General features: G+C 40.1%; 1 protein-coding gene across 9 annotated transcripts in view; it reads left to right on the forward strand.

Annotated features, from left to right (window-relative positions):
- Nucleotides 1-15,094, forward strand: part of MGA (MAX dimerization protein MGA) — a 60,526-nt gene that overhangs the window by 23,228 nt on the left and 22,204 nt on the right. For 6 of the 9 annotated variants that reach the window (XM_030239774.2, XM_030239766.2, XM_030239773.2 and 3 more), the window contains 11 exons: nucleotides 539-667; nucleotides 2,062-2,160; nucleotides 2,707-3,344; nucleotides 3,981-4,338; nucleotides 5,250-5,473; nucleotides 6,322-6,462; nucleotides 6,858-6,927; nucleotides 8,276-8,796; nucleotides 10,270-10,567; nucleotides 12,277-12,900; nucleotides 14,182-14,478. In XM_030239774.2, the coding sequence (XP_030095634.2) occupies nucleotides 539-667; nucleotides 2,062-2,160; nucleotides 2,707-3,344; nucleotides 3,981-4,338; nucleotides 5,250-5,473; nucleotides 6,322-6,462; nucleotides 6,858-6,927; nucleotides 8,276-8,796; nucleotides 10,270-10,567; nucleotides 12,277-12,900; nucleotides 14,182-14,478 (3,399 nt within the window). Of the gene's footprint in view, nucleotides 1-538; nucleotides 668-2,061; nucleotides 2,161-2,706; nucleotides 3,345-3,980; nucleotides 4,339-5,066; nucleotides 5,214-5,249; nucleotides 5,474-6,321; nucleotides 6,463-6,857; nucleotides 6,928-8,275; nucleotides 8,797-10,269; nucleotides 10,568-12,276; nucleotides 12,901-14,181; nucleotides 14,479-15,094 lie in introns of those variants that run through there. The other 3 variants (XM_030239775.2, XM_050974682.1, XR_007777643.1) reach the window with 3 other exon arrangements.

Genomic DNA, 15,094 nt, shown 5'->3' on the forward strand with positions numbered 1-15,094 from the left:
GTCTCTTATTGCTGGTTGAAGCTGATGTATGTGTGATATATGTTCTTGCTCGAGTTTAGCTCAGTACAAAAGGGGATGTGTAAGTACTCCTGGCAGGCTTGGTAACTTAGGAATATGAAATATCTGTCGGCTGGGTTGGGTTCAGAGAGTAACTCTAGCCTTCAAAGATGTAAATGGTGCCTGTTTATTCAGAAAAACAGACAGAAGGTTTTATTATGAGATTTTTTTACAACACTGGCACAGTGGTTAATAAATTTCTGTGAAAACTTCAGTAGCAGTCAAAAAAATGATGAAAAGTAATTCCATTTTTTTCTCAAATTCCCACTGTGTAAGATGTTCTTTAATTTATACCTGCTATAATAATTCAATGTAAGTAACTGTTATGGCACTAATGCTTTTTTCAAGTCTCTTGAAATGGTGGGGGAATGCCAGAAAAGCCCATGGTCACTGAATGGTTTATCTTTTAGTGAATATCTTGGTTTTCTTTTTCCTAACATCTTGCTTCCTGGAGACATTTACTGTTACTTGTTTCTTGTAGTGGGACTGAAGTTGAATTCTGTGGACCCAACAATGAGCATTGATTTGAAATATTTAGGTGTGCAACTTCCTCTTTCCTATTCAAATTACTCTCTGTGGAGCTATCCAGGTACCAACCCCAATTCTCCAGGTGGGTGGAATGTGAATTTACTGTAATCTCAAGTGTCATCTTTTTATTGTCAATGAGAAGGAGAGAATGGCTATTTAGTTCAACTTGGTATCTAAAGAGATGAAAATGATACTAAAATGACAAAATAGGAGAACTTCCATAGATCATTTTGTGGTTACTGGGCAAGGAGTCCTGAGTAATTGTGGTTGAATCATTTTGGGGGTTCCCGTTTTGTGATGGTAGTGATCCAGTTATAGTATCTGTCTGTTTTATACTGACCTCTCAAATTGCTCAGAAAAAGATTAAGCAATCTGAATTTGTCTGATGTTGCTCACATACCAAACAAAAAAAAGTTGTCTTTCACAGAGCTGAGTGTCAGAATTTTCCAGAAGAAGGCCTTGAGATGCCACATGGGGGCTACCCTATAATTTCACGATAACTATTTATTACAAAAGTTGTGACTGATTGTTCTTTTTTAAATTTGCTTGGTATCCAAACAAGTGCATTTCTCATACTGTGAATCATTCTGTAACTGTGGTTCTCACACTGTTGATAGGTACTGTTTTTGATAGTGAACTGGATGGACAAAGTGTAGCTTATCTTATATACTTATCTCCTTCTGGTTAACTTTCTCCCACTGTAATATTCTAATTACTTATGTCTTTCTTAATCTACTGCTTTTCAGAGCTGGTAGAGGCAGACATTGAATTTCAGATTGTTTACACTGCAGGAGAGGAAGATTCAATTCAGGAGACCTCAGCCAGCTTAGTGTCCAATGCATTTTTTTCTAGCCTAAGAATATGTTAAATGGCCACACAGATCCCTGTTAGTACCTTTACATTTACATTCCATCTTAGCTCCCACAGTTGATGCATAACTTGCCAGAGATGTAACTGTTTGCCTTTTGTGCTTATTCACTGGCCATGCCCCTAATAGATACTCATCCGAATTTAACAGAGTAGTGAACATTAAATGAAGTTTCTGCAGTGTTATAAAAGCCACTGGCCCAACTGAGGGGGGAGAATCAAATTACTTTTCTTGCTGAGTGAGGCTGTAGTATGAGCTCAAAACCCGCCTCTTCCATTTTAGCCTACTCATTAGTTGATTGGCCCATTAGACTTTCAGAGCCAACTGCTTTTGCTCAATGCCAAGGAGACCCAAACAGAAAATAAAGGAAACACTTTTTGTGGTGGATTGCAGATGCTCGGCCATAGAACAGATCTCTACAGGGAATTTGGCCTTTTTGTTAAGTATTCTGTTAATTCAAAAAAACTAATAGGAAAAATTAAGTTGCTTCAAGTCTTTTGGTTTTGCTTCTGTTCACCTATCCCTGAAAAGTAATAAGCAAAGTTTGCTAAGACGCTGATGCAATTAAACTTGCTTCATAAACTGAGGCTAGCTTTCTTCTTTTCCAGATACTGGATTTTCTTTTGTTTCCAGGACAGGAAAGACAAATGATTTCACAAAAATCAAAGGCTGGCGAGGGAAACTTCATGGTGCTTCTAGAAATGAAGGTAAAAAACATAAAAAGAGAGAGGTAAATGTACATATTTCCAACATGTGGCCATTTTCCTGACATTTCACAGACCTTGCTATTTGGTATTTGTGACTGTCTTGATGAGAGATGTAATTTTTAATATTGAGACTGTTGCGATTAAAGAAATTTTTAGTACTGGTTCCGCAGTCAGAATGGAGATTAATGAGGGAAGAGAGAAAATTTGCCTTTACTTTATTAAACTTCCTTTATTTTGACCCACAATGTGTTTTGCAGCTTACTTTTAACTCCCCCAATCTGTTGAGAAGGTGAGCGATAGAGTGGCTTGGCGGGCACCTGGAGTCCAGCCAAGGCCCACCCACCACAAATACACGTGTCAGATCTCCACAAAAAACAGTTGTGCAGGCTGCTGGTTGTATTTCAGAATGGATTATATTTGGTGTGCCTATATTATATACTATTCTTGTGGAAGGGTGCATTTTTTAGAGCTGTATTTACCTATCCTACCATGTTTGATTATTATAAAATTTAACTCCAGGAGTTAAAGTACTCTCCATTTATTTAGGTGGCAGTTCAGAAGGTTCATTGAAGAATCGCTCAGCGTTCTGTAGTGACAAGCTGGATGAGTACCTGGAAAATGAAGGGAAATTGATGGAAACGAGTATGGGATTCTCTTCTGACACTCCCACTTCTCCTGTGGTATATCAGCTTCCCACTAAGAGCACTAGCTATGTTCGAACACTCGACAGTGTTTTAAAGAAGCAGTCCACTGTTATTCCATCAACATCTTACACATCGAAGCCTGTTCCTCCATCATCTACCTCTAGGAAAACAAACACTCAAACCAGACGGTCATCTACAAACAGAGCAAAATCTTACAAACCTATTTTGCCTTCACCTTTTCCTCCAAAGCAGAGTCAGAACGTGTCAGTGTCAGTGGAAAAGTCTGCTAAGTCTGCTAGCAGTTTGAGTAACCAGGCAGATGGTTTTGTGCTGCCAACTGTGGATGAAAATACGTTTCCAAAACAGATCAGTTTGCGTCAAGCACCACAGCATCACCAAGCACCTCGTCCACCGGGTTTGTCTAAATCTCAAGTGAAGTTAATGGACTTGGAAGACTGTGCTCTCTGGGATGGGAAACCACGGACCTACATTACAGAAGAGCGAGCAGACATCTCTTTGGTAACCCTGCTTACAGCTCAGGTACATCTGTAATAGTTTCTTTCTTTTATGTAGTGTTGCTTTTCTTAATCTGCCCACTTACGGATGTTGCATGGCGATACAGAAAATAAGACTAAAGCTTCTACGGATCACGATAAAGCATGAGATTCCTTTGTGTCTTTGCAGTGAAACTTGAGGAGCGAGTGCTGACTTAGCAGTATGAGAAAAAGATAATAGTGTATTGATACAAATTATTATTAATTTGAAAATTGTTAAAAATTTTCACCATTGAATTTGAGTTAAAACAAATCTTACTCACTAACTGCATTTTCTTGCTATTTTCATTTTGATGTTTTCAGTTGAGCTAACTGCAAGAAAATTCTGGTCAAGTAACCTGGTTGTCACATGATAACTTTTGCTTTTTTCACATCCTGCTTATTACCAGGATGGTTTTGCTGTCTCCAGTTGCTTCTCAAAGGACTTCAAATCAAAACTCTGTTTCTGGGGACTTTTGGGATTTTGCGGTATAGAGGACAAGTTTTTGTACATAAACAATATAGCTCAAGGGGTTTTCTAAATGAGCTTTGAATAGTAATTTTGCATATACTTGATTACATTTTACTAAAATATACCTCATATGAAAATTTGAAGTTTATGCTTCTTTAAAACTTTTTTTAGGCATCTCTTAAAAGCAAACCTATTCACAAGATAATAAGACGACGAGCACCTCCTTGCAACAATGATTTCTGCCGCCTGGGTTGCATATGTGCCAGTCTGGCACTGGAGAAACGTCAGCCTACCCACTGCCGCAGGCCAGACTGCATGTTCGGGTGCACCTGCCTCAAGAGAAGGGTCTTGCTGGTGAAGGGAGGATCAAAACATAAGAAAATGATGAAAAAGGCTGTACATGGAAATCTCGTGCTGTTTGGAACACAAGGACAACGGCAAGAGGATGAAGATGTGGAAGAAGAGGGTGATGGGGAAGAAGAGGAGATGAAGCAGAAGGATAGGAAGAAGAGAAAAAGGGTGGAATACAGTGAGTATTGCTGGAGATTACATACCGCAAGCCACCAGACTTGGTGGGCGTTTTTTCATAGGATGTAGTAGTTATGCCATTTCTAAATCCGGCTAACTTACACGAAATAATATCGTTTTTGTTTTAATTCTTACTTATGTGATCAACGTTTTGGGCACTTTGTAGTTATTTATTGAATCAAATAGTTGGAGTTTCTTCTTCTTCTTCTCTTGTTCAACTCTCCTAGTGTCTTTTAAAGACTATGATGGATATGGGATAATTACTGCTGTCATTGTTGGTAATGTTCACTGTTATAGTGCAGTTATCTTTCCCTGTAAACAAGGCAGTATCTAGAGCTGCATTTTCAGTTGCTGTATATAGCTGGACTTCCTTGGAAGTATAGTTATTTTTGGTAATTTCAGATCTGGCCTAAGTTATGCTCAGAAAACCAAATTGGTAGAAATTGCCTGTGAATTTACATTTTCAGTTTTTTCCTAACAATATTTTTAGCAATAGCTGACACAAAGTATTCTCTGGGGTTCTACAGGAATAAATTAATTCTTCCATATATCTCCAGTATACGGGTCTGTGATTTTTTTTTTTTTTTTTGATGTTTTGCAGTTTTTCAGTAAGCAGCATCAGTGGAGGTCACTAATTTTCAGTGGTTTTTCAGATCTTCTATCACAGTAAAAGTGAGAAATGAGGATTAGTGTGGAAACATTTTTATTTTCATTTTTTCTTCCTTCTAGACAAATCCCAGTCACTTGACTAGAATGTGAAGCAAGAAAAGCATCCAGAAGTATTTTCTGACAGTTTGGATTAGTGATTGCTGCATGGCTAGACCTCAAACTCAAACAAAAAATTCTGTTACTGCTGTATTAGATGGTGTTTTATTTGTAAGTAATTTTTGTTTTTTCTTTCTTTTTTTTCAGCTATCTGTGATTCAGAGCCAGAACAACCTGTTAGGAACTGTCCATTGTGGGTGAGGGTGGAAGGTGAAGTAGATCCAGAGCCAATTTATGTCCCAACACAATCTGTTGTTGAACCAGTTAAACCTCTGGTACTGCCCAGCCCAGAGCTCTGGGTTCCTTATAGGAACAGATCTTCCAGTGGAACAAAACCAGGCAGAATGTACACTCCTAGACCCAATCCAGTGGTAAGAGAAAAAAAAAGATGCATGTTTTTCTTTGTACTGAAAATTAAAACAAATACTGCAAAAAGTCTCTGTGCTAGGCAATTTTAGAAAAGTTTGAGGTGAAAGCCTAGGACTGACTGCCTGTAGGTGTGTTGATAAGCTAGGATGGGTTGATTGTATATAGAATTTTACTATGTCAATCTTCTGTTGAGAATTTATTATAGCAGTATGGTGGAAGGTGATTATGATTCATTAATAGTCTCATTTAAAAATACAGTAATACATACTATTTTTGTCAAAATTTAGTTCTGTAATGTTTGTTAAAGTTAATACCTACATAATGTAGCCTATGTAGGCAAATCTAAGTATGAATTACTTGTAAAAAATGTTGGGATACAGACACAAAGTGTTCAATGTAGTTCTGAAGATTTTTTTTTTTGTTCTTTCTTGAGGTTTCCATGCCAGTGTTCAAAGAATCTGGCTTTGTGTCTCCCCTCACCTTAGTATCAGACAAAACAGCAGTAGAGTAAAAACAGCTGTAGAGTGGCGTGTAGTTATATCTGAAGAACAAACATACCAGAGTGGCTATTTAATGTGTAACAGATAATGTTAAACAATGCATGACTCTTAAAATTTGTTTCTTCACTTAGAAGAATATCTGAGTTGGTTTGAATTTCAGGGAGCTGGTGGTGGCTATGCGATGATACTGAGAAGGCAGATCTAGCTTTAAATGCTAGACTTTTCTTTTGACCCTTACTATTGAAGTATTTATGTTGGAGTTTTTTTAGAAAGCAGAGCTGTTTTGTGAATCTGCTGTGCATCCAGAACAGAGAAAAGAGGGTTTTGTGTCTTTTTTTTTTCTCTTTTAGATTCGAGAGGAGGACAAGGATCCTGTCTACATGTACTTTGAAAGTTTAATGACTTGTGCAAGGGTGCGAGCCTATGAACACAGGAGAGAGGAGAAAAAGCAGCAAAAAGACAAAAGTGATCCACAGAGTTGTAGTGTAAAGGTAAGAAGTCACACTGTAACTAGTGTGTATTATAGAATAGGCAGAAATGGTGAAAATGGTGAAGTAATTTTTTCCCCAGAAACTCCTTCATGAGGACTTGATTTGCATTTGGTGGTGGTAGGGCTGTGGAAGGTGGAGCCTAAATCACCTTGCAGTGCAGGTAAACTTGATAGTGCATTTTCTTATCTGGGATGATTCCTGTCTGCCGCAAGTGCATTATTATGTAAGGCTTAAATGTTCATTGTTAATAGAGCTCTTCTAAGATGAAGCCTGTAACACAGTCAAAGACAGCATATTTCTGTGATTTGGGGTGACCTAGTTAATTTTGTGCTGTGAGTTTCAGTGTGGAATTGAGATGTATAGGGTGAATATTTTCTTGCATTTCTTTCCTCCAGCAGGAGCAAGAACCAGAGCTTCAGTCTCCTGAGAAGACAACCTGTGACATAGACAAAGACACATCAAGAGGTAAGAGCTGAGTCCGGAGTATAATTCCACTTCTTGGTAGTTACATGTTTTTCTTTAAAAAAAAGTAGATACTGATGAAACAGAAGTGGTTTTGCTGGGAGAGTTGTTACAGTTGTTAATAAAAATCTTATGACATGCATACAGCTTCCTGTTTTCTTAGCATCTGGAGAGGGGCAGATGGAGATACAGCAGGCTAAATATCCAGTGCTTGCTGCTGCTCTAAGTGTAAAATGACCAGTGCTGCCAGTAGCTTGTTTAGCAATAAAGTATAAAACTGCACAGCAGACTTGTCTTCAAGATGGATGATTAGATACTTGCAAAGGAATGGAGATAAATGGCTTTGCTTTGTCTGGGTATTTTTGTCTCCCACTTTTTTTCTTTACAATCACTGTGTAAGTTACTGAAGAATTAAATATTCAAATAGTACTGGGAGGAGGGGATCCTCGTGTTCTTCACATAGAACTGGTTGAGACAGTGCTGAAAGTGCCTATGCTTTATTTGGAATTGTTTGATGTTGAATTTGTTTAATTCAAGTTGAAAAATTGAAGTTTTGCTGTATCACTGGGTTTGAGTTTCTAGCTCGTGAAGAAATAGGTTAGACAACCACGTTCTCTTTCCATCTGAAGTGGCCCAAATCTTGTTACAAGCCTTAAAAGAGACGTATACTAGAGGCATTGTGTCATCCACTTATGAACCATACCTGCCTTTTTGAGCTGATCTTTTGATTGTTTAATGTATACAGCAGTGCATGCTACATTTAAGGATGGGAATGGAAAAATAACGCAATTAGTTGAAAATGCTGGTGCATTGGTAGGTGAGATTAAAATGGCCAGGACACAGGGATCAACATCCTTAGTTTTGCAAAAAGGGGCATTGTAGCTCTAATGATAACAAAAGGTCACACTTCTGTTTACACATCTTCTGCAAAAGACAGTTCTGCTAGTGGCATGTCCCCTTATGCCATTGTAGGACATGGGTGCTTTTCTGACTCAAAGAGAAAAGTGCCATCTCTTGAATAACCAGTGTTGCTTTCTACCGTTTTGGTGTGTTTGGAGAATATTCACCCCTGTATTGAAACAACCCGGCTTTGTTTAGCTTGTGATGCAATGGGATACAATGTGACGTGGTATGGCTGCAGGGATTGAACCCTAAGGAATAACTACATGAGTTTTTGCTTGTCTGGGAAGCTCTGCGAGGGAAAGTGATGCTTTGAACAGTTCTTTTACTTGCTGTTGGCCTGCAGCTGAGCTGAGCTAAGGGTGGAGGTGTGGGCAGAATGGAATTGTTTGACTATCCAGGTGCTTAAAATGCCATAGTATTGCAGAAACCTATTTCAATTCTTTCTCAGAGAAAAGCTGGTGTTCTTCCCGTAGTGAGGGGGACTCTTTCTCCACCTCCTATGTTCATCACACCACTCAAGGTGAACCAACCAAACTTATCGAGATTATCTCTGACTGCAACTTGGAGGAAGATCACAATAAGATCTTGACCATCTTATCGCAGCATATCAACAGTAACGCGCCACAGTGCCTCAAAGTGGGTAGCTTCAGTATTGAATTGGCTTCGGAATACAAGGCCCAGGATGAGAACCATCCTTCTGTCTGCTCCTCCAGAGTGAAAATTTCAGTGCCGTCCTACCAGGACAAGGACGAGAAGCCTGAGATCCCTGTCTTGGAGACTCCTGATAGCACAGTGGCATCATGCACTAACTCAGAAAATGTAAAGGTCATGCGAGCAGACCCAGTGGACAAACTGCGGGAGAAGCTGCATGGGGGCAAAGGCTTGCCTTTTTATGCAGGGGTTTCCCCTGCGGGAAAGCTGGTTGCCTACAAATGCAGTGCTAATACGAGCCCCTCGGGCTTGATTCAGGTGGGTCTCTCTGCCTTTACTGTGGAGATTAGATTCAGTTTCATCCAGTACTATCCCAAAACTCCTTGAAGGGGAGAACACTCTTTAATCTGTCTTTTGCCTGTCCAGAAAAGAGTTCTTGGTATCTGGTGGCATTCCTCTCCATAAGCTTATCCCTTTCAAGATTTACTCAGTAACAGGAAGTCTTACCGGAATCCTGAAATCTGATGGTTTAACGTGTCTTTTTGGCAATTTGGGTCTTGTTGACCCAAGTGCAGAATCTCTTTCAAGATCTTTTTAACTCTTCGTGAAGCCCCTTGAAGTTGCATTTGACACGTAATGCTTCTAAATGAATGATTGTTTGAGTCCACAGAAAGACTATTTTCTTGGGAAGTATACACTGGGACAAAACTTTAAAATTAACATGTAAACATTAAATTGCTTTTGCCACAGCTTACTGTACAGCCTGAATCCTCTTTGTAGAATATATATTTTTCATCAAGAGACTTAATAATCCTAAATTCACAGGGTCTTTTCCCTGCAGTTTTATCTTGTTGGCTTGATGTTAAGAATTGGTAGTAGGAACTACAGGATTAGGAGGAAGATCTTTTTCTTCCATCATAGCTATTTGTGGTTATAGAAAAACCACTTTGAGGAAAATCGTATGAATTAAAAAATGAGAGTAAAATATGTTTTCATGACACTTTGCAGATATGACACTATGCAGAAAGAGAAGCTAGTAGAGAGAAAAAGTTGAGGAGATTTCTTACCGTCAGTAAAAGTTGATCAATAAAAACTACTGTTTATTGAGTAGTGTCTTAAATACATTTGGATTTTAGAAGGTATTATCAAAAAACGTGAAAGCAAAATGCAACACTACCAAAACTTCCCATTGTCCACTAGGCATAAAGCCTAACATTCAGCAAGATGTTCTGGTTTTTTCCTGTGCAGTCCGTTACCACTACAGCTTGGAATTTGAAGTTAGGGAACTCATTGTACCTTAATTACAGTATCAGACAACAGTGTGGATAAGGAAAAAAGTTGATGCAGCTTTTACAAGCTCTTTAAAGTTTTGTCTCAATGTATATGTCATCAGTATTCTTTCTTTTGTGATGCTAGGTCTTAATTAGGTTTGAGAAATTTATCCAAAATTGTCCTTCAAGTAGGGAACCTTTTTTAATTCAGGACTACAGCGTAAGGATGGGACAGGAAAAACAGGTGCTAGCTTCACTCTTGTCTAATTTCAGTGATTTCACATGTTCCTTGGACTCTCTGGTTTTATGTGAGAGTCTGAGCAGCATTTAAAATCTGTATTGCAAAGATAAAATGGGTTGTTTGAAGTTCTCCCAAGCAATGAGGAAATTAGGAATTCCCAGTCAGAATTGCAATGGTTTTTTGAAAAGGACAATTAGAAGTCCCACAGAATGAAACACTTCTCCCGAAGTGGTGAATTAGCATTCTTTTCACAAAGTTTCCCTTTTCCCCTTTTTTCAGGTTAATGATAAAAGGTATCCTCAGGCCAAACTGCTTTTGGGACAGATGGGGGCATTACATCCTGCCAATCGGCTAGCAGCTTATATCACAGGCAGGCTGCAGCCCACAGTACTTGATATTGCAGCCCTCAGTACTGTGATCTCCAAGGTAGCACCCAGTGCTAAAACTCCTGCTTCTGGGACACCATCAGTCCAGGGGCCCACAACATCAGCTCCTAAAACTACATCTTCCACCAGCAGTACTTCAACCCCCACTGTGACGACTCTGAAAACCCATGTCCCAGCACAGAGACAGATAGGTAGGTTGGAACTTATTACTGTGTTTTGAATTGCGTGAAGCTGAAGTACAGAGTGAGTGTACAGCATTAATGTTGATTTCTGTGCAACAGTCCAGGCTGCCTTTGGCTGCATTGCCTACCTAAGATGCCTCTGCAATAAATAACCTCCTCAAAGCAGAAAGTTTTATTTTGACTTCAGAGTAAGATTACAGATGTTGACTATATTAGTTGTTTTATTAATGCTACTAGGACATATTTTCAAGAGACGAGAGTTGATGGAGATTTTCCAGATATAAACTGGAATTTTTGTTTGGCGTTTTATTACTGTAATTTTTAATTGCTTTTCATCAAACAGATTAACTTCAAATGAGTAAAGTACCACTAATACGTGGTTCTTCACTGATGAGATTTTCCGTTGATGTTGCACTCATAATTCTTGTGACTGCCAAAGATGTGTGAAGCAGCAGTGAAAGACAGGATGGTCCAAATCTGGATTAGTGAAACAGCAGTTATGCAGCCACTAACCACGCCAGTCTCTAATCTCATTGGATTTCACAAGCTAAACAGGGTTGGATTTAGACAGCACTTTCAGTTTAAAAAAAACAACAACAACAAAACTGTGTATCCAACTGGATACACAAAACCATGTATCTGAGTTGGTACTGAAATGTTTACCCAAGTGTGGCAAGAGAGGAAGTTGCCCTTAACTATTACATTTTGCATCAGTTTAAAAAGAGAAGACTAGTACCCATCCACATAGTCCCACATAATATTTAAAGATCTGAAGCTTTGCAAGGGAGAAGGATGTTTCCTGTGTCCTGGAAAAACTTTAATTTCTGATTGATAATCTATTATTCTTTCTGCCTAAATTTTCTTTGCCATGTAAATGGGTGTGTTGTTTTTCTTGTCCTGTAATAAAACTTGTTGTTTTGTGTGTTTGTGCAGTGTGAAAGAGCTGGCTGTGTTTCATTGATGGGTGAAGTCATTGCAACATAAGTGATTTAAGTAAAAAGTACCAGTTCTGGCATAGTCTGGGTTAAGAATGCTGTATGCATAAATAACTGCAGTGTTTAAGTTGGTCTTGGTCCATAATCTCTATGCTGTTGTACTCATCTGTAGGCATCTGGGGTGATGTAAATGCAGTATTCTGGTCCCTTGGAGAGTAAGGGATGAGGTAAAGGATCTTCCTAACAGTGATTAATTTCCATTAGATAAATTTGTTCCATCTAGTCTGCAGTTGCATGAATGTCAGTGCAGTTGGAAGCGAAAACTCTGTCCTTCCCATTCCTTTCCCCTGTGCCTGTGTGAGATGAATACAGTAGAAGCGGGATGAAAATCAGGAAGCAGTAAAAAACAAAAGATGACACAAGCTGTTACACAAAGAATTTGATGTTTAGAAAATAGTTGGAGCCCATTATTTCACTTAGTTGTTTGTTTGCTTGCACTGTTAGTTAGGATTGTCCATAGTTTCATGATGAGGAACAACCCTTCAAAAGCTGATTCTTTTGTGTATTTGGGAAGAAATGCAGTAAAAAGCTACAGTAGTGGAATAAGGCAGAGGTCTTTCTAACATGTAAGGCATATCCAGGACTGCCATAAAGGTTTCGATTTAATTACTAGGTACATAGAAAAAGGAGGCTCAAATTCATGCTGAAATTACAGTTGTAGCACCTCATGGAAGGCAAAGAGGAAATCTATTAAAATTTTGACCTGGAAGTTTTTATTTGCAGCTGCCCGACCCTCACCTGGTGGTGTGTTTGCCCAGTTTGTGATAAACAAAGCGGGAGCTCTGCAGCAGAAGATTCCTGGAGCAAGCACACGCCAGGCTGCCTCAGGGCGACAGTTTCTCAGTATTAAGCCCACACCGATCACGGTTATTGCTCCTGTGGTTCCTTCAGTGCCATCTTCAGCTCTGTGCACAGTCACTTCTGCAGTCACTGCAGCTTCCACCACTTCCCCAGTTACTGTGGAAAGTACCAGTGTAGCAGCATCTACTGTGACCACTCCTTGCCAGACAAAAGCTGGTGAACCTCCCTGCTCTCCTCCTGCAATTGCAGTTACAGCTGCTCCTGCAACACCTGGAATCAGCACCTGTACTGCTCCATCCACCACTCCTACCACTACTGTGACCACAACAAAAACAACAGGGATTGTCGCAGCAGTAGCAACTACATCATTCCCAAAACCTGTAGTAACACCACCAACTGTTACTTGTGCTGTTGTCACAACATCCACTTCCACTGTTGTACTGACAACAGCTGCAGCAGCTACACCTGCGGTGACCACACTGACTTCCTCTGCTGTCTCGGTTCCAGTGATACTATCAGGAGTTAATTCAAGTCCTCCAAAAAGAGGTAATGCTTAGGTGCTTTGGGTTATTTCTGCAAACACTTGTTTTTTGTAAATTCTGCTTCTTTTTACAGCTATAATACAGTCTGTGTCTGGTTTCATTTTAAGTATGGACTCACTTGCCTTGTCCCCCTTTCCAAAACAGGATTAAAAAAATCCTGTTCATCACCCTAATGTCATCTCTTAAGTTGCTTTTTGTATTCCTGTATACCAGCCTGAACTGGTAGAATGTCTCTGTCCCCTTGAGAGCCTTCTCAGGAACCCCTGGCCAGGCCCGAGTTGGCAGGCACCGGGGGAGCAACCCCGACACGGCCAACTGCGGGGAGACACTTTCTCGTGCTCCGAGGGTGCTGAGGGCAGCCAGGCCAGTCACCTTTGCAGCAGAGGAGACACCAGAGACATCAGTGGAAGAAAGGGCCGACTCTTTGCAGGGGTTCATCCACGGTTTTATTCAGGAGCTCTGGTGAGCTCCGGCACCTCAGGGGGCCTCCTGCTCAGAGCCCCGGGAGTTGTGCCAAGGTTACATATAAAGGGAGGAGGAAACCAAAAGCAGATAACATTTTACCAACCAATAAATGACCCAAAGGGGTGGGCACTAAGGGATAGACACTTAAGACAGCATATAAAACAAGTCTCGCGGGGCTGACCCCTGGCCTCTGGCTAATCGCTCGATGTCTTGAACTGAAGCTTCTAGATGAAGGGGATGGATGCTGGGTGATTGACAGAGAGCCAGGGTGGGGATTTGGGGTTGATCTCATCAAGGGAGAGGAATTACATAGGTAAAGGGAAGGGGGTACAATTTGGGGTAAACTATTTGGGAAAACTACGGGGATGCAAAAACCAAACCAACTTCAAAGTATCACAAAGTATAAAAACACACTACAACAGTAGAGAAAGGAAAAAATGTAACTATCTGGTCAGTGACTGCTATGAAGTGAGCTGGAGGCATCACATCATCCCTTGACCTATAGAAATATATAGCACAGTTATGACTGCTAGAATTTCATGGTTGGCACAGAGTTCAGGAATTAGGTAGGGAATTACTGTCCTGTGTCATGGTTGAAAAATGTCAGTGGAACTGCACAGAAAAAACCCAAAACTGTTTTGACCTGGTTGGTTCCATGTATTCTGTGGATAAAGAGAGAAAAAATTGCTTTCAAATAAATTTAAAAGAGATGCAGTTGTTTCCAAAATATTTGCACTTGTATTTATTAAGAATAATGCTTGATTTGTAGGCAGTCTCTTAAAGTGATTTTTTTTTTTTGTAACTTGTTTAAATATTTCAGAAGATGCTGTTCCACAAGCTGCAAGCAAGACTCCCCCAAAGATAGCTCCTGGAACAGACAAACGTGTTGGACCTCGATTGCTCCTGATTCCGGTGCACCAGACAGCCTCTGCTCTGCGGCCACTGAACACGCAGGTGGCACAGAGGCAGAAGATGGTCCTTCAGCCTCTGAGGAGCCCTGGGGCTGTGAACCTGTTCAGACATCCCAATGGGCAGATCATTCAGCTTGTTCCCCTGCAGCAGGTTCGAACTGCGGGTGCTCAGCCCAGCGTGCAGCCAGTGATGCTCCGCAATCCAGGTACAAAGTCCAGTGCTTCTTCCGTGACTGACCGGTGTGTTACTCAGAAATGAACAAGGAGATAGATGTCTCTGTGATGCTTTCACCTGCTGAAAGTAATTGAACAGGGTCTAATTTGGTTCTGTGTGAGTAGTTGAAGAACATAGTTTAATTATTCAGCTGCAACGCAATTTAAATACCATGTGTATAATATTCAGAAAGTGCAGTTAATAGCTAAGTCAACAAAATTTGAGAGCAAGTAAAAGAGCCTGTGTGTATGTGTGGCAGTGGAGCCATGTCCATTGTACTGCCGCAACTTACAAGACTCAACCTGGTGATTTGAAGACAATTCTTGTTGGAGATTCTCTTAAAGAGAATGAGCTGTTACCCATGTTTCATTGGATGTGCTGCTCTGTTTTTGTTAGGTTTCCAGGTTGTTTAGTGTGTTTACAGAAGATATTCAGATGAAATGTTAAGCTACAGTACGAAATTGTCAGGTTTTTTCCTCCTTAAGAGTGTGAGAAGAAAAATAAGTGTGATTTTCAGCTATTTCTCTAGTACACCGTTGAAGACAGGGTTGGAAGAGTTAGAAATTGCAGGCTGGGTATGCTGTTGTATGGATTTGTAAATTCTAACC

This window comes from Serinus canaria, chromosome 5 (genome assembly GCF_022539315.1).
Source record: "Serinus canaria isolate serCan28SL12 chromosome 5, serCan2020, whole genome shotgun sequence".
Taxonomy (NCBI): Eukaryota; Metazoa; Chordata; class Aves; order Passeriformes; family Fringillidae; genus Serinus; species Serinus canaria.